The 27,411-nt window shown below is 41.7% G+C and overlaps 4 protein-coding genes across 7 annotated transcripts in view; 1 reads left to right on the forward strand and 3 right to left on the reverse strand.

Moving 5' to 3' along the window:
• The window catches only part of LOC110069583 (uncharacterized), a 55,807-nt gene extending 48,020 nt beyond the window's left edge, over positions 1-7,787 (reverse strand). The window contains exon 1 of the mRNA XM_089296267.1: positions 7,446-7,787. Coding sequence (XP_089152393.1) covers positions 7,446-7,694 — 249 coding nt within the window. The 5' untranslated portion in view covers positions 7,695-7,787. The remainder of the gene's footprint in view (positions 1-7,445) is intronic.
• On the forward strand, positions 1-24,732 carry LOC110069601 (uncharacterized). 3 transcript variants are annotated; one of them, XM_089296271.1, is made up of 10 exons: positions 1-1,336; positions 11,074-11,252; positions 12,122-12,370; positions 13,153-13,401; positions 14,077-14,296; positions 14,761-14,923; positions 15,824-15,979; positions 16,329-21,999; positions 22,421-23,026; positions 23,575-24,732. In XM_089296271.1, exons 1-10 carry the CDS (start codon positions 997-999, stop codon positions 23,956-23,958), a joined length of 8,217 nt encoding a protein of 2,738 aa, XP_089152397.1. In that variant the 5' UTR covers positions 1-996; the 3' UTR covers positions 23,959-24,732. The 3 variants fall into 3 exon arrangements, with proteins under 3 accessions (XP_089152397.1, XP_089152396.1, XP_089152395.1); XM_089296270.1 differs by lacking the exon at positions 1-1,336 and adding an exon at positions 3,814-5,787; XM_089296269.1 differs by lacking the exon at positions 1-1,336 and adding an exon at positions 7,783-8,396.
• LOC110069599 (leucine-rich repeat-containing protein 61-like) overlaps positions 11,249-27,411 on the reverse strand; it is a 34,462-nt gene continuing 18,299 nt past the window's right edge. For both annotated transcript variants that reach the window (XM_089296287.1, XM_089296285.1), the window contains one exon: positions 11,249-11,639. In XM_089296287.1, coding sequence (XP_089152413.1) covers positions 11,518-11,639 — 122 coding nt within the window. In that variant the 3' untranslated portion in view covers positions 11,249-11,517. The remainder of the gene's footprint in view (positions 11,640-27,411) is intronic.
• Positions 24,671-27,396, reverse strand: LOC149108489 (uncharacterized). Its single transcript, XM_089296281.1, has one exon. The coding sequence runs from the start codon at positions 26,811-26,813 to the stop codon at positions 24,975-24,977; it is 1,839 nt and encodes a 612-aa protein (XP_089152407.1). The 5' UTR covers positions 26,814-27,396; the 3' UTR covers positions 24,671-24,974.

Genomic DNA, 27,411 nt, shown 5'->3' on the forward strand with positions numbered 1-27,411 from the left:
AAACTTGAGCTTCGATCACGACAAACTTAAAAAAACGTTGCAAATTGTCGACCTTTATGAGCAGCGACTTTTGTAGATTAGAAATGACAACCAAGCCGAGCAGCCGAGGAATGTTTCCAGAGTTACCCGAGCAGTTCGTATGCATAAACATGTTTTTCCCGGAACTAATCTAGATCTTCAACCGACGTTTTTTTGGAAATTTCGCCGGAATACATGGACGATTGTCTTAACAATAATAATGACTAGCTCGACGTCGCAAACACGAAACTTGCATTTATAGCTACTCGTTGTATGTAGTGTAACTGAACTGTACCTTACCAAAGCATGGACTTGATAACCGTCGCTGAGAGTGGACTTAGTGCCTCTCGCTGTGTACACAGTCACTTCATAATCGTAAGCACATTTTGTCATCTGACTCAGTTGTAGCATATTCTCCTGGACAACTTTTCCTTGCAAACTGGCTACGTAAAGAACTTGCACGCAAACCAGGAAATGTTTACCGTACATTATGGCGGTCGAGACAAACACAAAGATTCTTTTTTTTCTTTTTGATATATCATTCAAAGTTAAGGCATCTTCTTCTCTTGGTAGGTCTAGAATGCAAGGACCCCAAGGCAACTTCGGATTATCGTCTACCGGTATATATACTTCCGTTCTTAGAAATACATGCACAGGAATTCTACGATTTGTTCGAACAGGTTCGTCGATAAAGTTATTTTTGTCCTCAATAGCACAAAGGAAACAAAGAAACACAAAAGATAACTGTAATTAGTGCCGCTCCATCCGATATTTTCTCTATAAGCAATGAACTGTTTCTTTCACGAGTGTTTCAGTACAAAATGTTTATTCCAAATAAATAAAACGGCAGTTGCTTCTTCCTAGGAGAGTAGCACGACCTTAAATAAAGCAACTATCGGGCTTGGAAGACGCTACGAAAAACAACATCACTTGAAATACCAACAGGCACAGAACTGAGAAGAGACGGGTACTGACGAAATGAGAAGGGTTTTTCTTACAATCTTCTTGCTGTACCTTTTGACTGAAGCAAGCGCCTGGCGACGACGAAGACGGAGAAGGGCTCCACCTCCTTGTAGCGCTGTAAACTGTCAAGTGGGAAGCTGGACAAGTTGGAGTTCTTGTTCACATCAGTGCGGTACTAGCGGCGAACAGACACGAACGCGGCGACAGGTAAAGGCCGCGTCTTGCGGTGGCACTTGTCCTTACAACTTGCGTGAAACGCAAGCGTGTAACAGAGATAATTGTCGAAACGGTGGCACGCCGCACAGTGGCGGATGTAGCTGTAGAGCAGGATACCGTGGGACTTGTTGCGAACAAGGTGAGTCTAGGCTAAGAAGTGTTAGGCTTAACCTCGTTCTTTTGAGCATGGTAAACAAACGATTTTCTCGTCGTTAAATACAGTTTACTTCTTAAACAAACACGCATATGTATTAAACCGATATCTCAGAATAAAATGCGCAACTATTCTGAGGTACTGTAGCTATAGGCGGTCGTGGATATCAACGTGCATGTGGCAACTGAGCCAACAGGTTCATTACCTAGGCTACATTACCGTTATCGAGAAAACGAAAGAAGGAAGCGGAGAACAGTAGCTGCTGTGAAAATATGTTTTACGTTCATTTCTTCTTCAGCAATATGTCTATTTAGACTGAAAAGGAAGGAATTTTGAAGAGTAAATAGAAACCTACTATTAGAAAAACCCTGACAAAACTGCAATGATAATCAAAAGAAAAATACATTTTCCAATCAGCTATCTTTCCAGTCTGGTATAATTCAACCTCGAATTCACCGCTATCTCGAACTCAAACAATTTTACCTAAGATACTACAATAATAACCACTAGAATAGGAAAAATAGGAAAGAAAACGTTTACTTTGTAATGCACTAGCTGTCTCGAGCTTGATGTAGCTCAGTTAAACTTGTTTGGAATACATGTACATTTACTACGGTTGATAGGCTACACTATATATATATATATATATATATATATATATATATATATATATATATATATATATATATATATATATATATATCACTTGCTTTAAATAGTGGATATTGTGCTTATAGACTCAGCAGTCAATATTAGAAGAGTTTAACGCCCTTGAACAAATTCCTACGTCACGTAAAATAGCAATGGAATACATTCCAGCAATTCAGAAAATAGGAAGGTAAGTTTAAATCATCGTCCGAAGAAAAACAAACCGTAAAAGAAATATACGCAAATAAATAAGCGAAAAGTGACGAAAAAGTTCAAGTCTGCTTAGTTTTGTAGACTTTAGTCCACGCGACCTTTCATTGAAGAAATACTAACTTAAGATGCAGTCTCGGTAGAAAAGCAAGGAATTAACCTAAAACAGGAAAAGGTAATAGAAAACTTTGATCGAGCATATGAGTGGAAGGATACTCTTTTCTGTTGCAACAACAACCACGTCAAACAACCATTTACATATTGGCACAATTGATACGCAACAGAGTCCCTGTATTGTTCGTTTGAACAAGAATTGTCATCAACAAGCTATCAATCATGATGTTCTTGAGTATCATTTGACGTTTTAGTCAACACACTGTAGGTATGCTTTGATAAGTCGATCGAATCTCAAAATAACTCAAGGAAAGCTAATAAAAGCCAGGACACTCAGATCATTTCAGCATTTTTGGTCATCGAAAATAATAACATGCTCTGTTTTGATGTATATCTGCAATTGTGTTACACCAAAAAATGGTAAAAGTTTCTCTACACAGAAAGACAAAAGTAACCAACCACCTATTTCTGAGAGAACAATCATGCTGCAAAGTTTGATGGCACTGAAGCGTAAAAGAAAGCAATGGCAATATGTGCATTGTTGCATATAGATTATGCAAAAACGTTTTATCAGCGGCCACGATAGTCTCACCAGAACAAAGGCGAGTTAAAAATGGCTTTTGTTTCAGCAATAATTTAATTGAAAATTCAAAGTTCGTACGAATTTTACGCAGATTAGTCTATTAGTTGAAATACATACACACACCAAAACGAACTTGCATCCAAAACAAATTGACCAAATTGTAGTACACTACGTAATTCACAGATACACATTATAAACAAATGTTAAAGGTTTAAACCCCTAAAGTTGCGAACAGAACAAAATGGACAAAAAAAAAGAACCTTAAAGAATATCTTTCTTAGTCAGCGCGTTTTCCGCAGCCTTGGAAGCTTCAAGGAATATCTCACGCTTTATATTTACAAAAAAAAAATAATAATAAAAGGGAGCTGCGTAATAGGAGTGGTTCATGAGTAGTAACACATTTTGCGCCCAGCACACCTTCATTCGACGTTTTTGCAAATTCACCGAAATACGATTGCCTCGACATTGCTTGCTCGAGACATCGCAAACAGAAAACTTGCATTAGCTAATTTTGTACGTAGAGTAACTGAACTGTACCTTACCAAAGCATGGACTTGGTAACCGTCGCTGAGAGTAGACTTAGCGCCTCTCGCTGTGTACACAGTCACTTCGTATTCGTACGCACATTTTGTCAACTGACTCAGTTGCAATACTTTCTCCTGGACAGCTTTTCCTTGCAAACTGGCTACGTGAAGAACAAGCATGCAAACAAGGAAATATTTACTGCACATTATGGCGATTGTTCTGCTTGTTTGAAATAACTTCCAAAGTTAAGCCATCTTTCTGCTTGTCTTGATAGGTCTAAAATGCAAGGACGTTTGCAACCTTTGGATTATGGTCTAGCAAAATAATTTAAATTACTTCCGTTCTTAGAAATAGACGCTCAGGAATCCGACGTTTTGTTCAAGCAGGTTCGTCGATAAAGTTTTTTTTTTCACCTCGATAGAACAAAGGAAACAAAGAGAAACAAGAGATGTCAATTCAATCGAGCAGTTAGACCATTGACATTGATTAAGTATACAGATCTCTTTCCGCCTGATATTTTCTATGTAAGCTTGGACTGAGTGACTGATTTCCTTTCACGATTATTTCAGCGCAAACTATTAGAAGCAGGGAATTCTAAAATTCAACCACGAGTTCCAAAGTTTTGCCAATGGTCGACTAGAAGTAACTTCCATTCTAGCTTACGGAAGAGGCTCTTAAGCGGAGCAATTGCTCAAACGGGTTTATGGTTCGGACACACGCAGAGGTTTCATTCACGTTGTCAGCAAGAGGGCAACTGGTTTTCAAAAGTGGGCAAAACTATTTGAACTTAACTTCTTTATAAGAAAACCTTTCTGCTAGATGGTCAACTGAACCAGGTGAACAAAATCGTTCTCACAGCCGGTCAATTTCCGGTGCCCGGCCCTTAACCCTTTCATGCTTGATTTTGCTCCAAAAAAGCCGTATTTCTTACCTTCAAATGGTTTTTGGACATCCAATGTTACTAAATTGCACTAACATAGGGCCATTGGCGGTGTTTTAACAAGATTTTCAGCTGTATGATGAGATTATAGCAGGGTTTCCAACGTTTGCAATATCAATTACTTACGCTCTCAGAAAGCCATGCACACGATTATTACGTTTTGCTTAAGCAAGTTCGTCGATCAAGTTATTTTTGTCCTCAATAGAACAAAGGAAACAAAGCCACACGGAAGATACTAATGAAATCGAACAGCTAGATTGGTTAAGTATACAGTAAAGATCTGTCAGTACAGTACTCAACGGTATTGACTTGTCTTCTTTCACGATGGTTTCATCGCAAACTAAATTCTTGCCAGGGTAAAATGCAACGACGAGTTCCAAAGTTCTGTCAAAGGCTGACTCGAAGTGACTTCCGTTTTAGCTTTACGCATCACTGTTCAATTTGTCCTAGTTCATGACTCCATTCACTCTTGCGCCTGGGCTTTTGTTGTTTACTTGCCGCTAACTTGACTTGAAGTCACTTGCGTTTTAGCATTACGCATTTATTTCATTTAAGGTCCTCAAGGGGAGCAATTGATCACTGTCCAAGTTTTCCTATTTCATGACTCTATTAACACACGGTGTTTAGCTTGTTATTTACTCAAAGGTAAAGATGCCAAAATTTATTGTTAGCCCACTGAGGAATTGGTTCTTATTCCTGGGCAAAATAAGCGGCTCAAATGATAAAACAAAAGCCAGAGGAAGTAGACAACTGAACAATGATTATTTTATGTTATTCCCACATGCCAACCATTAAAAGTCAAAGAAAGGAACTCTGACCGGCGTATTTATCAAGATTATATCAAAACATCACTGCATTGTTTTTGTGTTTCTCTTTCAAACTTTGCATACCACAAACCTGACGAGAGAGAAGAGTGAGGAAGTTGTTCGCTTTGACGAGTATAAAGGCCAGTGAATATATGGTTCATTGGCCACGTTTTTGAAAACACGACTTCAGTCGTAGAAAGACTGAAATAGACTTGAAGTAAACGTTAACACCGGGCAGAAACAAAATCCCAAAAAAGCAACATGAAAAGGGCTTTAATAGCAATTTGCCTCCTTCTTTTAATGACTGAAACAAATTCGGTTTTCTGGAGCAGACGAAGACGGCGAAGGAGGTCTCCACCTCCTTGCAGCGCTGTTAACTGTCAAGTGGGAAGTTGGTCAAGTTGGAGTTCTTGTTCACATCAGTGCGGTACTAGCGGCGAACAGACACGAACGCGACAACAGGTACAGGCCGCGTCTTGTGGAGGCACTTGTCCTTATAGCTTGAGTGAAACGCAAGCGTGTAACAGAGATAGTTGTCAAAACGGTGGCACGCCGTACAGTGGCGGATGTAGCTGTAGAGCGGGATACGGTGGGACGTGTTGTGACCAAGGTGAGTCTAAACTCAGAATTTATTTCTCGGAAAACTGACGAAACGAACTGCTCAAGGCAGAGTGAAAATTTGAAACAAAATGTAAATTACTGATAATATGGCAAATGGACTTTTAATAGAATTGGCGACACCGTAATATTGAATGGAACTATTCAAACATAGTCAATAAATCGAATTAAGATGCGCACAGCACAGTTCAAATGACATTTCAATCTCGCACTTTTCGTATTTATATTGAATGCGGTTTTGATGCCGTCTAGACTTAAAATTATTCAAAGAAACATAGTCTTGCGATTTTTGAGTGGAAGGTAGCTACAGAGAGGAGTTTCAGTGCGTTAATTTTAAAAGCTTCATTTAGTACACGCACAAAGAATGTTCGATGTAATTATTTACTTTACTTCAAAGGATCAACATCACAGCATCATTAAGAGTCAAACATAAAGTAAATGCTATATTATCTAACCTACTTCTGAAATTAAACGCTGCGTGCAATATCAGGTAATATGCTCAGCGTACAAATGCATGCTCGCCTAAATTACAGTTTGAAATTCTTTGTATTATTCAACATCTTTGCCGTTAGTACTATAAATGAGATCAATTAAGGTGTCAGTTGGTTCTAAACAGAAACAATTTCCCCTAACTTTAAGTACCAAGGCTCAAAATGCCGAAAACTTAAAACTTGCACAGCATCTGGACTGATTTGATATAAGTTAGGACATCGATTATTAAAATAGCAGTTTCAGAAGTAGGAGCTTCATTGGCGCGCCGGTCGGCTCGCGTGTGGGTCACGCGCGCGAGTAACGAGGCCGCGAAAACGTAATGGCCGCGCGAGACGCATCAAAATGTAATGGCCCTTCTCTCAAACTTAGAGGTTCCCTTCCTCCACAAACAAAGGTACAAAAGCGCTTGAAATGTAATGAGAACTCGGGAAAACAAAGCCCCGTTTTCATGACTAAGCTACAATAGATTGTTTTAAGTTGCGTCATCTCTGAAGTAACTCCAAGAAAGAGTTTAGAGCTGATTTGAGTAACTGAAAATTCTCCGAAACAAAAGTTTTGAACATTCTCATTAAACTGAATGCAAAGCGGATTTCTTTTGGTTCTTTCGCTCAAACGCCTGTGACAGTCGAGGAGATGCGGTCGATACGGAAAAACTGACCGGGAATAGTTAAAAGGCTGACTCTTGTAAATGTTTGCTTTAGCAGTAAAAACATGAAATCCACTAGATCGACGGAACAAAAGACTTCACAACTGCGTTTATTTATTGAGCTTTCGCTAATAACTTTATTTTCAGTTAGTAGAATTTACAAATCTTAATTTTAACGCAAAGTCTCCTTGCGCGATTAAAATACATGTGTGTTTGTCTTTCTATCGGAAATGCCGAATGACAATATGATCATTGAGATTAATGGACTGAAAATGAAATTGTGCAATTCGTCACGGTTTCGATTTCCTCTAGTGCGCGGGCAATATGACATGCCGTACTATGATATTTATCGAATCTAGCGCGCTCACTAGTACAGCTGTAAAATATTCAAGAACTAGTACATTTTTGCGTAAGAAAGTGCAAGCTTTGAGGTAGAAGAAATTCCGCTGATCTTTGAAAACGTATTTAAGTTTTACACGGTTTGAAATTTTGTACACAAGTTATGAACTCACCAGAGCGTGAAGTTGAAATCCTTCCCCGGCAGTAGAGTGCGCCCCTCTAGCGGTATGCACAGCAACTTCGTAATCGTAGGTACATGAGGCCTGGTGAACAAATAACAGTGGTTTCTGTCTCTGTTCTAACAATGCGGCGGCGCCGCTATGGTCCACAGCTAAAATAACTTGCAATAATATCACGAAACAACAGAGCCAGTTCATGGCTGCTGCGGCGTGTCTCTTGTATACAGAGGGTCTGGCGGTCATTTGACAATTTAAAATGGTCGCCTGGGACGTTACGCAATTTATCGAAAACAATAAACAAAGTGCGTCACAATATTTGTTGATCCGCTGAAACGCTGGGACGTGAAACAACTTGTTTAGAACAAATTCCAATCCAGCTAAATCGCACACTACTGCAAGAGGTGCAATTGTCTGTTGGCGGAGTCAAAAAGGTTCTGGTCATAGATACAAGTAGTTTTATTTGACAAGTGTGACCTATTCCAGCTTGCAGCTTGCAGACAAACCCCCAGAGTGAGGAATTACGTTACTACTGTCCAACAATACCTTTTTGCTTTAACATTCGATTTCGAAATCACTTTACTCACTCTGGAAAAACAATGTGGACGACCAAGTTTTTAGCTGTTACGTTACTGCTGCTAGCTTTAGCGCGGAACACCGAACCTTGGCGGCGGAGAAGACGAAGGCGCGCTCCACCACCGTGCCCCACGCGAAATTGTCAAGTCGGCTCATGGTCATCTTGGGGCGCCTGCAGCCGTCAGTGTGGCACAAGCGGAACGCAGAGTAGATGGAGATCAAAAACTGTGGTGGAAACTTGCGGGGGAACATGCCATTACCCACTGAACCAGAATCGCGCTTGCAATAGAGACGCATGTAAGAATTCAGGTACCCCTCATAGTAGTGGATGCTCTTGTCGGCCGGGATACCGGGGAACCTGTTGTGAAAGTGGTAAGTTTAAAAAATTATCGAACCATGCCCGATTGATCACTGAAACAAACAGTAGCGTAGAATTGACAATCGCTTTGGACTCGAAAATGTTACGGTATTACGAAACCAACTAAGCGATGGAGTTCAAGGGCTCTCAAAGTAATTTTGCTTCTTTTGATCAGGTCAAATATGAGCTAATCTGCTATCGTCGTTTTATTTTGCATTTCGATGATCGCTTTAGGTACTCGAGTCCAATTACAATGCTGTGTGAGTTTCAGTGCTAGTTTTATTACAGCTCTAACTTGACAATAGAATATTTCAGTAGCACGCTTATTTTCAAGCGGCAAATCCGGGCGGCAAATATACGGCGTAATGACCTCTAACCTACACACTTGGACGGACATGGACACTAGCATGACTCTCGTCACGGATAATGACAGCCGAATGACAGAAGATTTTAATCTGCGCTTAGAACCGCCTGGAAGCGTTTATATAGCTTAGGCTATGTATAAATATGTCAAGAAAATTCTGGGAACAATTAAGCGAACACTTGCTAAAGAAGCAGACAATCCCCTTTCTTTGCCTTTCTTTTAACTATCACATAGACAAAGGTCATCGAAATTCACTTCACTGTAGTATACTTAAGTTATATTTGAAATGCTAATAACATAATACTGGTTTGTTGGGAGCCAGAACATTCTTAGTAGGTTTTCTTAAAAAACACGTTCACTGTCACTCGCTCTCAACCCCTTGAATGGCTTTCAGTGGGCTTAACCTCAAACGAAAAGGTCACGAGCTTTGCCGTGGCATGTTCCCCGGAAATATTATGATTTACTGCATGACCACGGTGTAAAATCACTTGACACTCGTAAGGATTATTTAAAGATGGTACATCCTGGCACAGATCGGTTCATGGTCGAGCTGTGTCGAAATAAGCACACGAACGAAGGAAAACGCGCGAGTAGGGGGGAAAAGGACAGTGTCCTAGACAATGAGCTACAGCTACAATCCCGGAAAAAAATTAGTTGAGACACTTGAGCTGGATCACGTTCCCCCATCCTCCCAAATCAACGTTGGAAAATGTCGCGTTTTTTTTTTTTTTTTTAACAAAAAGGGAAAAAATGACCTGATTATCAACACTGTAGGTGGGGGGAGGGGAGAACTTGCTTGGTGTCCCAAGTTTTTTGTTCGGGATTGTAGTCATCTCTTACTTTGTCCACTCTCACACACGCGTGGCGATTTTCGCGAGGTTCCCGCAGCGTGGAAACACGCGCGAAATCTACGATAATGAACGAAAAGAAAAGAAAGGAAGAAAGGCGGTTCTTTACAGCATCAAACTTTTTACAAATCTCAACGAGCTAATATCTTACGAAAAAGTCTATCACCTTATGACTGTAAATTTATTCAGTCTGCAACGCAAGTACATACCAACACGTTATCATCTCTTTCAAGCGCGTTACAGCACGCATTAATCACTGTTGACTCTTCTCAGGGTGTGGCAAATCGGCATGCATCACGTACCAATGAAACCTAAAATACCTAAATTTGTCTTCTTCGTCATTGGCTAAGCATAAGCGTAACTACCTAGACATTTCATCACCGCGCTTTTTGCCTTCGTTTTTACCACGGGAGTAACTGTTTTAATCAATTCTTTTTTTTAAAGAAACAACAACAACAGCGACAGCATTACATGTAATTGAGACCTCTTTTAGAGGATACAAGATCTCAAGTTCCTTACACTGTTATTCCAACTGTGTTGTCATTTTACATGTAAACAAACAAACTTGTGAATTTGCGTCTTTTGTGCACGCTTCATCTACCTTATTGTTTCATAAAAGTAAACTTTTGACTTTCTCTCTTCACAGAATTTTTCTGTTGTTTCGAGTTGTAATTTGAAACAACCAGCATTGTGATATTTTCCGCTAAACAATTTTCTACTCGCTACAACTACGCTGTCATCTTAAAAGAACTGACAAAATTTTTTTTCCCCTGCTAACATAGTTTTTCACGATTGTTTTACTTGCGTGCACTGCAGCGTTACTGTAAATCGCCGTATTTCTAGTGCTTAAAAAACAAAGTTAAAAATAACGCCATTGTAGTGTCACGCTATACATGTAGCTTGATGCAATCCAACTAAGGAACCAATGAGATCACGCGCTACATGGCTAAAATTTTACAGAAGCTGCCAGGGTCTGTGAACAGATTTTCTCTTTCGGAACTGTTCTTCTTAACTGAGGGTTATGATCCTCATCTAATTTTATCACTCATAACTTTTGCCACTCATAAATTTCGAAACATTAATCAAGGTGGCTCTGAAACCCAAGTACAGAATTTTGTTAAACTTTGCCAAAAGTTGTATCTTATCTTGCTTATCAAAATTCGTTGATAAAATTGGGTTTCAGGGTGCCGTTTTTGAAATATAGTTACTAGAAGTTAAATTTAGGTTGTTTTTAGTAGTTCATACTGTTGCTATGGTAACCTATTGTGTCATGAAAATGATAACAAAGTGTTCACCAATGATTGGGCAACTTTTTAATACCATGATTGCAGCATCAAGTGATAAAGGGTGGCTATAATGACCAATCAAAATCTAAGTCTTGGAAAGTGTTGGAAACTGTTTTGAGCTACCTTAGTTGATCCATAACAAAACAATGTGCCGCCCATAGATTTCCATCGAACTTGTTTTTCTTCCTTACAGATGTGAACGAGTGTCAGAACAACCCATGCCAACACACGTGCACGAACACGTTCGGTAGTTTCACATGCAGCTGTTATTCCTGCTACACTAAGGCCGGATACAACTGTGACCTGAGGCAGTGTAAAATCAGCAATCGGTGTTACTCATATGGTACAGTGAATCCCAGCAATCAGTGTCAGGTCAGATACATGCATACATACATAGTTTATTTAATTAAGCAGGTTACAAAATCGGCAAGACTAAAGTCCCGATGTGGAGCTACACTAACTACATGTAAAATACATTAATTACTTACTGATGTAATATGAGAATGTCTTACATAAATGAAACAGGGAAATTAGCCTCAAACAGTTGTTTAAGTCCATTGAAGTAAAAGAAATGCTACAGGAAGCTTTCTTAAAACTTATAATTCCTAGAAAGTTTTTGTTTTCCCTAATTAACTTCTTAAAATGGGAGAGTCCTTAAAGGAATTGGGGAGGAGGCTCCAGCAGAGGGCAGCTTTGTGCTTAAAAGATGATCTGCCGATCTCTGTTCTTGGTCTGGGAACCTCAATGTTTGCAGTCCTCCTAGATGAGAGCAAATATGTTAAGACTAATCCTGCGAAATAGGTTAGAGTAAAGTAGCCTCTTTCAGGCGTTCAGTTAGTTGGGGCGCAGCGCGAAAAACAGCGCGCGAAAAAATGAAAATAGCGCGGCGAGATTCCTCTCGCAGCGCTTTTTTTATTTTTTTCGCGCGCCGTTTTTCGCGCTTCGTCCCAACTAGTTGAACGCTTGAAAGAGGCCAAGAGTAAAGGAGCCCGGGAATTAAAAGGGAGGGAACCGTGTAAGAGGCGGTAAACAAGAGAGGAGAAAAGCGGAATTCCTTAGGAGCCAAGATAAATAAGAAAACATTTCGTAGCATTGCGTAAAAGAATAAAAAACGGTTTGGGGGGGGGGGGGAGGGGGGAAGGGGAGGTTGGGGCATAGCAGAGGACAATATCAGAGAATGAGTGATATGCTGTTCTCAAGAAATAACTTTACCTGCATAAATATATATTGCTATTCAACAGGATTGTAACAGCGCCAGCAAGCTAGCCTGGAGAAACAACAACACTTTGTCGTGCAGTGATAATAAGGCGTGCACTAAAAATGACCGGTGTTCAAATGGTGTCTGCTCTGGAACGCCATTCACATGCCTTCCATGTGAAGAGTGTTACAATGACGCGTGCCGCGTGAAACCAGGATACTGTGTGATCAACGATGGCGGGACACGAAAATGTTTTAACCATGGAGCCATCCGCCCCGGATATCCTTGCCAGGTAAAATAGTGAACAACTATTGCATACGCAGTACTGATCAGCTTATAATTTCTCAATATGTTGATATATCGACTTTGAGAAGGAAGGTAATGAGATTGAAGAACCTGATTATCGGAGGAAGTAAGTTTTGTTTAGACGATGTAGGAAGGACTATTGGGAGGATTTAGCTTTCCACGCTTGGTTTTATAACAAAATCAGTCACAGAGGTAGACAACCTGTTTAGTAGTTTTGGTGTTTAATGAGAAACACAAGTAAAAGTCAGCTTCACAATAAGCAGTATTAAATGAACGTATTTCTCAGTAGCTTTGAATGGTCAGAAACTACTAGGATTTTATCCAGGAACTTACGAAGGCAACAGTCCTTAGCACTTTCTAGCAATTATACTACTATCAAATGATTTTACAATATTGGTGTCAAACAAATGTGCAATCATTGTTAAAGAAATGTGGTTATCTTCATGGTATATGCTTCCGCAGCAACGATACAACCAATCAAAAACACCCTTGATTTGGGCTTTAATTGCTTATAACTCAAACACGGCTCTGTGAAACACATTTTTATATCGAATTGTGATAACCATGAAAACAATTTTTTGCAGAGTTTCAAAAGAAGTCAGTCAAGACGGTTCAGAGCCATCTCCAATTTTGAAAATTTAAGGGGACTCTGATCTGAACCCAGCACGACACGATTAATAGTCTTACAATCCTCCTAAAACACAAACCAACCGGGTGATCTGAAATGGAGTTTAATGTAATATTAGTCACGATGGTTTATTTGTTTAGCAATGTGACAGCAACCGCAACAATCAGTGGAGCTACAACAACAATCTCCAGTGCAGTGACAACAACTTGAAGACCAAAAATGATCGGTGCTCCAGCGGTACGTGCGTGGGAACGCCCTACAACTGCCTTTCCTGCGAAACACACGACGGTAGTGGCTGTCCAATCAAATCCGGATACTGCATTATACAGCATGGCGGCCAAAGAACATGTTATGCTAAGAATCATTACAAGCCAGGGAATCCTTGTCAGGTAAGAGTATAATCAAGAGTGCTCCGTTTTTAACGAAGAGTTTCTGATTATCCGCTCATAATATATCGCGACTACTGTACGGAATGTTATGAATATTTTACTATTTCCTAGCAGTTTTTAATCTGGCAGAAACGGCACCGTAGACATATTTCTGAGATTGTCGAAAACGACAGCGAAATACCGTAAACTGCCGCTTATAAGCTCCCCCCGGTAAATAGGCCCATCTACCTTTGACCAAAAAACACCTCCGGTTATAAGTCCCCCCTCTTGATATAAGCTCTCCTCTAGCTTTCCTTGTTTTAATTTCGTTTTATCATGATGTTTTAAAGCTTATATTACCAGTAAATGAAATACCTATTTCGATGAACATGTGCAGCTACAGCTCTTTTCGAAAGAGTTTTTTTTTATTCCGGTTATAAGCCCCCTCGGATAAAAGCCGCTCCCTCACGAAGTTGTATAAACCCAGGGCTTATAAGCAAAAGATTACGGTATTCAGTTGGTGAGAAGCTCACCAGCGCAAGTACAGAGCAGTTGGAGTTACTTGAAAAAAAAAAGAGTTCACAGAAGTAAAGAATGGCTATCATGATGTATTGCATCTCTGGTCTATTAAAATCCAATAATAATTTTATCCCCTCCACACTTAAAAACATTTCTGTGGTATTTCTTTTCTTCCAGTGGTGTAATCCAAGCAGCAGCACCAGCACGTGGTCAAATCGTAATGGCGTAGCGTGCGATGATGGCAACAAATGCACCCGTGGAGACACGTGTTCGAGTGGCCAGTGTGTAGCTACACCCTTCACTTGTAACTCCGTTTGCCAGTTCTGTAATGGCAACAGCTGTAGCTTAAAAACAGGATTTGGATTTGTGAACAACAAATGCACATGTAAGATAGCAGGTGGGTGCAAAATCAGAAGTTGTGATGTAGTGGCACAATTTTCAGTGTTTCCCAATTTGAACAGGCCCGCGAGTGCTCAATATTAAACTCTCTTTTTGTATTCAAGTTCATCCAACTGTTAAATGTAAATTTCACTAACTCAACTAAAATTCGACTAATGTAACAAGTTTCGCGTGCGCGTGACATTCTTTGAACAAGTATTTTTGACTTTACTGTTTTTCTGTTAGTTGGTATGTTAGTTAGTTCGCGAAGTTCGCGAAATTCGGGACACGGTGCGTAGAATCAAGAATTAAGGCTTATGATATTTCGTTGTGAAATTCTGAAGCGAAAGGTCAGGAATTAAAACTTGGAGTCTTACACGCACCTTCGTTCTTCGATTTCATCACTAACGTCTCCTAAACGTGACTAAGTCCGCAGTACGAAAAATCAGGTGCTAACTCAATTAATTTATTCTCGCTGTTTAGGTCAAGACTATGGTCATCAGGACTTAAACCCATCAAACCTGTGTCAGTGGTGTGATTTTTATGATGCAGCAGCTCGTGGTAACAGCGCATGGACTAATCGTCCTGCAGTGGCGTGTGACGATCAAAACAATTGCACCAAACAGGATACATGTAACGCTGGCAGGTAAATACCGCATCATTACAAAAGAAACAAACAGTTTCTCTATGTAAGTCGAGGGACATTTACCTGAATATTTCGAAGCTCATTTGCGAAAGAACTACGAATATTTGTTCTTTTCTGCGAATATTATTTCTTGAGTCTCAGAGGGCGGATAATGTCCATCAACGAACATACAAGTTAATCTGTTTAAAACTTACAGAGCGACCTTGTTTTGTTTTGTTTAAGTTTCTATTTCTCGGAAAATAAGTTTCTATTTCTTTACTCGAAAACTCTGTGTTGTTCACACAAAACAGTATTTTCTTAGTCACCGATATTGCATTATTGCTCTCACGAAGCGTCTCACATTCAAGAGCTAACCACACTAGGGGCACTTACCATTTACATGGGAAAACCGGAAATTCCAGTTGGAAAATCAAATGGTTCGCGCCATTCCGTTTGGGAAACTTCAGAAAATATGGGCTGTGATTTGAGGTGATGCTATTTTTCTGCTGTTTTAAGTCTCTCTAGCTGATGTGGATATACTTTATACCGATTCCCTCTCCCGCAACGTGGTATTCAATTGTTTAATGTTTATGCCTGAAATTTCCAACCGGATGGTTTTTGTAAATGGTAAGCACCCTAGATGACCAAGTTCAAAAGAGTGCTATTTATCGTCAAAACCAGACGAGTATTAGTAGGTTAGCAGGTTATGAAATAAGATAAACATTGTCTTTGGAATGTTGGTAAAGTTGTCTGAAACATTATGAAAGCTGTTTTGGAAGAACATAGTGAAACAAGTTATGCAATTCTATCTTGCCGCTTCGATCACCTGTACCAAGATATGTATACGTGTAACTTTTATTGGTTCTAATAGCTGAGCACTGTACAAGCCTAATCAAAAATCTTCTTTTAATGTTTTGACAGTTGTGTAGGACAAGGCTACTCTTGTCAATCATCTTATCCTTCATCCAGTTGTATCAGGACTTCTGAGTGTGTTGGTGATGGAACTTGTCGACCAATCATGAGGTCAAGTGGAACAATTTGTCGCTCGGCTGTGGACGTCTGTGATCAACCCGAAAGGTGGATAATGATAATTTAATCTCGACTTTTTTCGTCAATCACAAAACGTTAAAACAAAAACCGTTCCTAAGAGCTTTGCACGAACTATTTATCTTAAAAAAAAGGCGTTTCGCCTTGTTATTTAGTCTCCATCACATAGTATTAATGTAGGAATAACAGCATTTTATAGACTTAAAAAAAGAGGAAGTGTGGGATTTTCAGTTGCGAGTGCTACAAATATTAAAACTTCCCAGATTCAATGTAACCATTCTGTCACGCTCCCAAATTCTATGAACACCACTGGAAAAAAATAACGCTGGTTAAACATATTCTAGCATAACATATTCTGTAATGGACTCGTTATTTACAGGTGTGACGGAAGCCTTGGAACATGTCCCGGTTCAGTGGAAGACAAGATTACAGTTACAACCGGGACTGCTCAATTAGTGGATCAGACGTTTAATTCAGTCGTGAGCTATCAGTACTTTACAGACAAACTTTACGTTAAAATCTCTGGGTTTTCCGTCTCGTGTGGCCAGCTAACGCTTAATTGGTTTCTTCTGCCATCAACATCCACTTGTTCCACTACCTCTGGCGTAAAGGGTACGTTTCCTAACAACAACGTACAGCAAAAACTGACCGGGATTACTCTTCAGGACAATAAAGGATACAAAGTTTCCATACAAGCTTCTGATATGCGAAACAACACTCCTCGACTTGTCTGCAGCGGCGTAGTAATCATCGACACATCAAAACCACATGGTGGGTGGGTTCGCGATGGGCCTGGAGCTGACCAGAGTTACCAAGCCTCCAAATTATTACAGGTGAACTGGGGAGGAGTACAGACAAGACATGGTGTTGCCAAGTATCAATGGAAAGTGCTCCTTACTTCGTTTAACACCAATCAAACCACCGAGCTAATGTCTTTTACCAACGTAAATCTAAACACTAACGCAGGGAAGACCTTCAACAGCGTGACAGATGGCTCTAAAGCAAGATTTGTCGTTCGTTCCTTCACGAAAGCAGGATTGTTTTCTGACCTCACAAGTGATGGTGTTGTCATTGACACCTCACCACCAATAGCTGGGAAGATATACGATGGGAATCAACTTAGCGCAGACGTAAAATATGCCAAATGGACCAATACATTCAGTGCAAACTGGGACCGTTTCACTGATCCACATTCACCCATTTCACGATACACTTGGGCGGTGCAGCGGCAAGGTACCGGACTCATTACTTCATTTAAGAACACAGCACTAAACCGCTCTCCTACAGCAACAAACCTAAACCTAGTTTCTAAAGAAAGCTACTGCGCAGTCGTCAGAAGTTATAACGAAGCTGGACTCTACACTCAAGTAAGTTCAGACTGTGTGCTAATAGACCATGATGCTCCACAAGCTGGCACTGTTAACGATGGACACTTCAGTGATGTAGACTACCAATCAGAAGACACCATGATAGCAGCGAACTGGAATGGATTCACAGACGGGAACAAAGGAAGTGGAATCGCAGAATACAAGTACAAGATATCAGACAGCAGTGGAAACATAATTGTTCCTTGGACATCAGCAGGGAATGCAACGAACATCACACACAACGGATTGGCTTTGACAAATAACGCAAGGTATTTCGTCACAGTAAAAGCGGTTGACGCTGTGGGTCTGAACACTGACGTCACTTCTGACGGCATTACCGTGGATACAACCCATCCAGTCTTCACTGGTAAAGTTAGGATAACTGGAGAGGATGACTTCATAAACGGAACATCATGTGTCTACATATCAAGTGTATCGTCAGTAACAGTGCAGTGGGTTGGTTTCTCTGATGCACACAGCGGACTTCTACGATATGACTGGGCTATCATCCCTTCGGACACGTCTCCATCAGCCTCTGACTTTAGTGCTGTACCAGGATCTAATACGCCAACATCCGCGACATTCAGTAATCTCGCGCTAACTCAAGGTAAAGGTTACTATGTCATTATAAGAGCCTACAATGGTGCTAAATTGTCGAAAGACGCGTATTCAGTCCTTGTTATACCTGATGCCACTCCACCGTCACCAGGAGATGTATTTGACGGGCCAACGTCCCAAATAGATATCGACTATCAGGCAGACGTGAAAGAAGTTTATGGCTCTTGGACAAAGTTCCCAGAGCCACACACTGAAGTTAAGCAGTACTATTATGCTGTAGGAAGCTGTATAAACGGAAACTATCATGTAACCGCAAATGGATTCGTTCGACTTGATCCTCCAAAAGCAACTTCGTTTATGTTAACAAACATTACACTGGTTAACGGCCAGCGTTACTGCATTAAGATCAAAGCTGAAAACAAGGCTGGGCTGACAAGTTCTGAAGTGTCTTCCGATGGCTTCGTCGTGGACGTGACACCTCCAAATGTACGAAAGGCTCAAGTGCGTGACGGAACAACAGGTTCAGACATCGATTATCAAGCCAATATCACAGCATTGTCCGCGGAATGGGATGGTTTCGAGGACCCCGAATCTGACATTCAATATTATGAATACGGAGTAGGCAGAAATAGAGGAGGGTTTGTAGATGTCTCTCCGTTTCAGAACGCTGGACTGAACACCTCAGCCACTGTGCATGGTCTGTCGCTTACTGACGATGTCTATTACTTTACCGTCTGTGGTATAAACAAAGCCGGATTACGGAACTGCCTGAGCTCCGATGGAGTCCTGATCGATTTTAGTCCTCCAAGTCATGGTGTGGTGCATGATGGGATTATCGAGCCAGATCTTAAGTACCAGTCCTCCCTCACAAGCATGGCCGCCAACTGGGAAGGAATCTGGGATTTGGAGAGTGGCATTGAGCAATTTGAGTGGAGCATTGGCACGAGTTTGCAAGACAAAATTAGTGTACAGAACTACGTCGATGCAGGTCTTTCAACACATGTGAGAAGTCAAGACGTTCTTAAGTTAGTGAGTGGAACAAAATATTACGTGCATCTGATGGTGACAAATCAGGCTGGAGCAATCAGGGAGCTCGTTTCAGATGGTGTCATAGTAGATGCAAGTCCGCCAATACCAAGCACAATCTATCCTGGATTTGGGTCCCAACGTGAATGGCAATACAGCGAGCAAGAGAATGCTTTCTACTCTGCTACTGCATCAAGTATTGCAGTTTACTGGAAACGATTCTCCGAACCTGAGAGTGAAGTTTGGTACTACAAGTGGGCCATAGGTACAAGCAAGTGTGGTACACAAGTTCAACCACTCATCAACATCGGCCGATCAAATTACGCCAACACTACAATGACAGACCAAGTCTTCACATCAGGAGTAAAATATTACGTCACCGTCACATCCAGGAACCGAGCTGGTCTCGTATCACGCGCGTGCTCTGATGCGCTGGTCTTTGACAGCACTCCAACGCAGCCGGGAAACGTTTATGTTGGACAAACCTCAAGTGTAATTAGAAGGATAACGTTTATCAGCAACAACAGTATCACTCTTTCGTGGAGCGGATTTAGAGATCTTGAAAGTGGCATACGCAGCTGCAACATCTCAGTTCTAGACAAATCGGGACATGCTCTTTTTCTGGAAACTCGAAATACATCGTCAGGAAATGTCTCTTTGTCTCCCAGTACTGCTCTTCTTCATGGAGAGAGTTACAATGCCAGCGTATTGTGCATAAACAATGCAGGTCTTGCTGCGTCGTCGTCTGCAGTTTTTACCATCGATAACACACCACCCATTCAGACTGGTGCTATTATGGCAGGCGTATCGCGAGATCTCGCCTTCCAGTATCAGTCAGACACGAACTCCATTACAGCCACATGGCCACCGTTTGCGGAACACGAGAGCGATGTCCAGAATTATCAGTTTGCCATTGGAACTCAAATTTATCAAGATGACGTTGTTAGGTTTGAAAACGTACGTCTCGCAACTCAGGTAACTAAGAACGATCTCAGTCTTTCAGAAGGAAGTCTATATTACATCACTGTCATTGCAACGAACTTGGCGGGTTTAAGTACAAACATATCTTCGCTCGGACTTGTAATAGACACCACGCCTCCAAAGGCTGTAAACGGCTGCGTCCATGATGGGCGAAGTGGGAAGGATATCGATTACTTTTCCCCTAGAATGGGCCTCGCAGCGCACTGGGAAGAGATAACAGATCCTGAGAGCGGCCTCATGAACAGTTACTACTGTCTTGGAACCAAACCTGGAGGTTGTCAGTTACGAGCGATGACAAGCGTTGGACTCAACACATCATTCACCTGTACAACATGTGATGTGAACCCCGGCGAGCGAGTGTACGTGACAGTGCGTGTGATAAACGGAGCAGGTATTTCTGTGACTCGCAGTTCTGATGGAATGCTTTTGGATGTCAGTCCTCCGCTTATGGGTGATGTCATTGATGGAAACGATATAGCAGGAGTCGATTGTAACGTTGTACTCGAGGACTGGAACGTATCCATGTCTTGGTTTGGCGTGGAAGATGCTGAAAGTGGCTTGCGATCATGTATTTGGACAATAGAGGACGAAGATGGACGCAAAAGTCTTCAAGTTGACGTTAGCAATAACTCCAGTTACGGGCAAAGGAACGTCTTTTCCAACTCTCAGAGATACAGAGACTTTCCATTTTCCAGCAACACAACTTACTACAACATACTGACGTGTTGGAATAAGGCACAATTGCACCGAACTGCTCGATCCAATGGCTTTCGAGTTGAATCCATCTGGCCCATTCCGGCTCCTGTCCGAGATGGCTCAACAGAAAATGTTGACCTTGTCTACCTGACCAGTACTAAAAGAGTTGGCGCCAATTGGGATCCCTTCACAGACGATATTGGAGATCCAGTTATTGACTACGAGTGGGCTATAGGCACAGCTGCTGGAAAAGGTGACATTTTACCTTTCGCTAGTGTAGGACTGAAGACAAGTGTTGAAAAGGTCTTGGCACCGAACGCACCGAGTCTCGACGTCTTGAATGCTGGTCAAAAGTATTACAACACTATAAAGGCAACGTCAGCTAGTGGACTTCAAACTATGAGCATTTCAAATGGATTTACTGTAGATCCTAGTCCTCCGATAAAAACAGAGGTCGTCACGCAACACGTGGTTATGAACCAGGAAGAACGCAGCATCGAAATTGGCGCTTCTTGGAGCAACGTTAGAGATTTTGAAAGTGGTATAGAAAGTAGCGAATACTGTTTAGGAACAACCCCTCTTACGTGTGTGGGCGGTGCCATACCAGCAGGATCATCCACATCCGGGGTCATTGGTCCATTTAAGCCTCATTCCCGAGCTGCATATTACGTCACTGTGGTTGTCGTAAACAGGGCTGGTCTTACATCAGTCATGTCGTCCGAGAAACTGACATTCGACATTACGCCCCCGTCCCGGGGTACTGTAATAGATGGAATTGGCCTCGATATTGATTTTACAGATTCTATGGATCTGCTGTCGACACAGTGGCAAGGTTTTGAAGATGAAGAGTCGGGAGTTGCGAGCTGCTCGTGGGCACTCATTGAACAGTCGGCGTCACATAACAGTTCCGAGTTCGGAAATGACACTGTTGTGTTGCGAAAAGCCGTGAAAAGCCAAGGGAACCTCATTGAAACAAATCTTAGCCTTGTTCCAGGCGCTCGTTACATCAGTGAAATTACTTGCACCAATGCCGATGGCTTCAGTAGCACGTCTTCCTCTGATGGTGTTACTGTTGACGTGACGCCGCCAAGTTCTGGTCTTGTTCGCGATGGGTCGTCTCTCCTTTCTGACATTCAGTTCCAGTCCTCAACCACGGCAGCACAAGCAATATGGGAACCATTCAGGGACCACGAGAGTGGAGTAGTGAAATACCGCTGGGGCCTAGGAACCACTCCAGATAATGCTGACGTCTTAAACTTCACGGACGTTGGCACGATGACTTCCGCAATGGCTGAAAACCTCACACTTACTCACGGGGAGAGGTATTACGTCACGGTGGAGGCTACAAATGGTGCGGGAATGTCGTCACATGGGTGGTCTGATGGTTTCACTGTTGACATTTCGCCACCTGAGTTGACTGAGGTATGAAATATTAGGGTGGTAAAACTGATAATTCCCTACTACAATGTGAGGATTTTCCAAGACGCACCTTATTTGCCCCGCTCTTCTCTCCTCCCCCTCCCGCTCTGTCTACCATTGGACAGTAGACAGACAGCCTCTTCCTTTATAGCTTTCCACCTTAGGTAATTCACGCCACACAGAAAAGGCGCAAGAGCTTTGGAAAAATGACGGGGCAAATGTAACCTCCAGAGAATCTTATTTCCGTGTTCCATAAAATCGTGCCTTAGTTTATTAATTTTAGTTAGTACACTAAGATTGATGCTGCTTTACCGGCTCTTCTCTCTGTTAAGTTCACTTTTTAGAGTTTAAAGATTTGAACGCTCGCCTTTTCACTCTGTGAAGTTCAATCAAGAAAGGTTTACCACGTTTTCATCTTTTTCAGCTTTTGCGTGGTTTTAGACTGTGGCTTGGACCCGGTGAAAAACTACAGGCATCATGGAAATCCCGTGATCCCGAGAGTGGCATCTCCAAAACTGAATACTGCGTAGGAACAGTTTCTGTCGGCTGTCAGGTTAAATCCATGACTGAATTATTCTCCAATGCAACAAAAGTCACCTGCAACGATTGCCAATTAAACCACCAAGGAACATACTACATCACAGTCCGAGTACAGAACGGCGCGGGCGTCTATACGGTGAAAACAACAGACGAAATTAAAGTGGACTTAACCCCTCCAATTGTTGCCAAAGTGATCCCAGTTAGCGACGTCACGTCGTGCGTTAACAACTGTACTTTGGTCTCCAACGTCACCCTTTTCGAAGACAGAGAGAGTGGTGTAAAATCATGCAGTTATGCTATACGAAACAGAAGCCATCTGGTAACCGACTTTGTAAATAATGGACTGCGCAAAACCGTAGAAGCCACAGATCTGCAGTTGGTGGCGGGTGAAAGGTACTACACTGCTGTGAGGTGCGAGAACAATGTTGGACTTGTCACAGAAAAAGTGTCTACCATACCAGTGTTAGTTGATGACACTCCACCCACGAAGGTAACTAAACATCTACTTGGTATCAGACAGTTTCAGTTCATGTCTAAAGTAGTCTCCTTCGCTGCCGTTATTAGGGTAGTCACGCAACGCTTCTCTCGGGAAAAGCGTTGCGTGACGACGTTTGTGGCGCTCTACAATCGGATCAACGAACTCGCGCAACATGCTCTGCCCAATCAGAACATGCTGTTTATACAACTGAACAAAAACAAAACTAAAACTAATTACGGCAATTAGCCTTTGGCATATTTTGTGGTGCTTAACACACGAATTTTCTACCCTTAGTTCTCCCCGGTTTATTGCCTTAATTTAATTTAATTTAGTATGCATGACTGGTCAGGTTTGATTACTTTGGTTTAAGTTTAGAAAACCTCAAACAAACATGCAGCAAACCAAAGGACGACACGAAGGCAGAAAATACCTCAACAATTCCAAGGACCAATCTGGCACATGCCTTTCGAATTCTTAACCAACAAATTCCAATGATATTTTAAACTGAAACTATTTTCAATCGCGTGCACTGAGCAAATGTTTCATTGCTTTCATCACAGGGGTCAGTGATAGTAAGTGCAGACCGCACGCATGACGTGTTTGGAATACACTCCAGCTGCCACTTATTCAACAAAACACTGCGGGCTCACTGGTTTGGTTTCAACGATGAACAATCAGGAATAAGTGGATTTCGCATTGCAGTAGGCAAGCATCCAAACACTACGGACATTCTGCCATTCCACGACATCGATGTCACGACAAACGTTACGCTGCCTCTAAACACCACAAGTGGGCTTTTTGAAGGCGACATCGTGTACGTGACAGTTGAATCACGCAATCCAGCAGGACTGGTAACGCAAAGTACATCCCCTCCAACAAGGTTGATTTCAGCAGACAGCGACAAGTACATGGCGGAAGGAGACTTCTACTGCTATAATGTGTAACTGAGTAATTTTAAGTTGACTGGAGCTATAACAAGTATTTTGGAGACAGCGTGTTAACTTGAAAGAACGGTGTCATACATTTTTACACTTTGCTAAAATCGTGGTAGGAAATCTGAAATCTTGTAGTTTAGTTAGAGTTTGTAATGTTTCTGAAAGTTGACGGAGATTTTTTTCATTGCCTTGTATCTCTTAGTTTCTTTTCATAAACAAGAAGCGAACTAAACCAAGACGTACTCCAGTAGGTGAGTTGGCCTGCGGACAAAAGAAATTAATTTTGCTACAGTAGTAGGATAAACACAACTTCCAGATCAAACAAACGCTGCAACATTACATGCAACATTGCACTCTCTAACAGAGAAAGTCCAAAACAAAAAAAACGGATCGTGCTTTTGGAAAGAGAGGAATAATCAGGAGGTCTAAAATAAAATGATAGCTGTGCTATACTATTGTAAGTAATGTTGCACCAGTCAATTTAATCCTTCTTGGATAAAGTGCGTGATTGTAAAAATTATCGTTGACAAAATGTCCCACGCTACAGTGAAGTTTCCCTTTCTTACAATTGGTCATGGAAGTAAAGTAATTTTGTAGTTTACCAGGTCAATAACCAAGCAAAACGAAGCCGGGCGATTTGAGAAAGTAAATAATATAGAAATCCAGTTATTAGCTTAAAAAGCACCATTAACGTTACTAATAGGACTCGATGAGAAGCATATTTTTGTATAAAATTTTATTACTTTAGACAAGCACAATAAAAGAAAAAAAGTTAGATTTTTATCCTAGAATGTTTCTTACCTTACATAAAAGTGCTTCTTTGAAATTACTATGGAAAACTTACAGAAGCGGGAAAATTATAAGGCTCTGCCAAAAGAAAAATGTCGGGGGATATTACACCCAGCATAAGTTAGCATGCATAGAACGTTCTGTCTCAACAGAAGAAACATAAAAATGGGGCACTCGCATTCCAATTCCCCGGACCTATCAAATCATTCCCATATCCATCAATTACAGAAAGAAAATCACGCATGATTTAATTGAACGATTTGGTTTATGGGCTCCAAGTAAGGACAGTTACAAATTCGAATCCGGTGTAGCTTTGACGCGCTCACATCAAGATCTCGAAGGTTGGAACAAGAGTCTATAGCCAGGTTCTCTACACAAGAGACGTGCAAAGTAAATTTTCTCATACCAGAACAGCGCAGGAGTCGTAGCGCGCGAACTGTCCTGCACTTGAATCGCATATTGCGCTGCTTTTTCTTGTCTGCGAGAGAGCATTTCTCTATGATCACGTGCCCAACATCAGTGGAGTTAATGACGACCACACTAAGAGTCAAACCCGTCAAATACACCGTGTCCACATGCCGCGATGCATTGAGCTCCACGATCAGCGGTCTCTGCCAAGGCTGTATGCCCGTGATTTGAATCATTTCAGCCTCGATGCAGTGGACAGCGATGCGATTGGCGCATCCAACATCGGAAATCTGACACTTCTTCAGAGAATCAGCCCAGATCTCCATATCGCTGCCGGCCACGTGTCTATTGTTCCTGTGTTTTTCGGGGCAAACGTCTCCAGAACATTTGAAGTATTCCAGTTTGGGACAGACGACTTTGAGCTTTGAGAGACTCATGGATACGTCACGGATTGTCAGCTGTCTAAGGCTACCGCAGTGCTCTCGGTCCAAGTCAATGACGCTCCAATCGACGGAAAGCTCCATTTGTTTAATGTTCGAACACTCCGACAAGAAATCGAGAAACGACTCTGCCTCAAAGGCGGGGCATTCGTACATCAGTAAGTCATGAATGCTCTTGCAATAAGCTTTGATTTTAGACAGGACACAGTTTCCTTGAAGGATAAATGAGAGGACATTTGTCGCACGGACTTCGACCGAGGTCAGGTAATGACATTCCGAAATAAGAAGAACTTCTAAGCTAGGAAGCATGCACTTTAAACTCGTCACATTTATACTTGGTAAACCAGTTAGAAACAGCGTTGCGAGGCTATCCGATCTAAGAACTAACGAATCTGACGCGGTATTGTTCGTTACGTCTGTAACGGCCACAAAAAGCTGCTTCAAACACTTGAAATTTTCCACATAACTCACCAGGTCCGCGATACTTACAGGAAGATAGTGTAAATCAAGGCTTGCAAGAGTGGAGGAGTGACGAGAGTTCATCAGAGCTTTGATCGGAGGAAGAGACGCAATGTCCTCAATGAGAAGTTCGTCCATGCCGTAAGGAGCACATTCAAGATTCAGCTCTTTCAGGTTAAGTTTATCTAGCACTGGAACAATTCCGTGCCGGCAAAGTTTGAATATGTTGATATTTAAAGTCAACGATTCCAAAGAAGTAAACTGCCGAGCAAGGACTCGCAAATCCCACACCCGTAATCCGCGCTTGTGGATTCGAAGGCGTCGGTGGCCAACCTGCAAACGTCTTCTCACATGCGCTCTGTAGTCATCTATGGTCAAGAACTTTAACACTGGCGCACTTTTTAAGGACTGCGCGAAAACTCTACTCCAAGAGAGCACCGGGACATCAAGCCTCGTCAAATTCGGAAGCGCCGTAAGTAATCGCCTGACTTCAACGCGAGTGAAAAACGGTTGATCCTCTGCTCTGATACACTGCATTAAATGACCATATCTTTTAAAACACAGGCACAATATACTCGCATAATCATCCTCGAAGTCCTGTCGCGCGTCTCGATCGTCCTGTAAGTGGATGTGTTTCCACAAAAGTCCGGTATTTTGAATGATACGCTGCCACCTTCGACATATCGTGCAATATCGTGGAAGGTCTTCGTATATCGGATGGAGATAAGATAGTATCTGTACTATGACCTCACCTGGTAGAATATCCATTTTGTTTCTTCAAAATAGCGGCGGCTAGACGACTTTTAAGACTTGCCTTTCGCAGTCGATTGTGACGGAAAAGTCGTTGAACAGTTCACGCGCACGTGAATGCGTCTCGCGCGCGTTTGCATTACGCGTTATCATTTTCAAAAACGTCTCTGCGCGCGCTGTCAATGGAAAAAAGAGCTCGGAGTACTGGCAAGACTAGCGTCTGGCAGCTATTTGTGGTTACAAAATATAGCAACATCTTTAACAGCATCAAGCTGGAAATCTTTCCAGCGTTAATTATCTCAGTTTCTTTGTCGAGGCCATTGTAATTAAAAAAAAATGCTCATTCAGTGTGTATCGCTCTCTGCAGGCGATCGTGTGTTCGAGAATTGCTGAATTTTCTGAGTTCAGTCTTAACTACCAGAAATTTCCGCTCGGAAGAAAACGGTAAACGCTTTTTTGGTTCGTCCCACAGAAAAATTTCTGAAAGAAAAGTAACTGACTTCTACCTAAGATCTCAAAGTGCCCATTTTTCCGGGGAAAAACGTTTACCATTTTCCTCCGAACCAAAATTTCCTGAAAGTTTTGGCTCCCCGAGCCTCGGAATTTTTTAGTTCCA

The sequence above is a fragment of the Orbicella faveolata genome, unplaced genomic scaffold, assembly GCF_042242905.1.
Source record: "Orbicella faveolata isolate gen_17 unplaced genomic scaffold, um_ofav_v1 contig_26, whole genome shotgun sequence".
NCBI classification, from domain to species: domain Eukaryota; kingdom Metazoa; phylum Cnidaria; class Anthozoa; order Scleractinia; family Merulinidae; genus Orbicella; species Orbicella faveolata.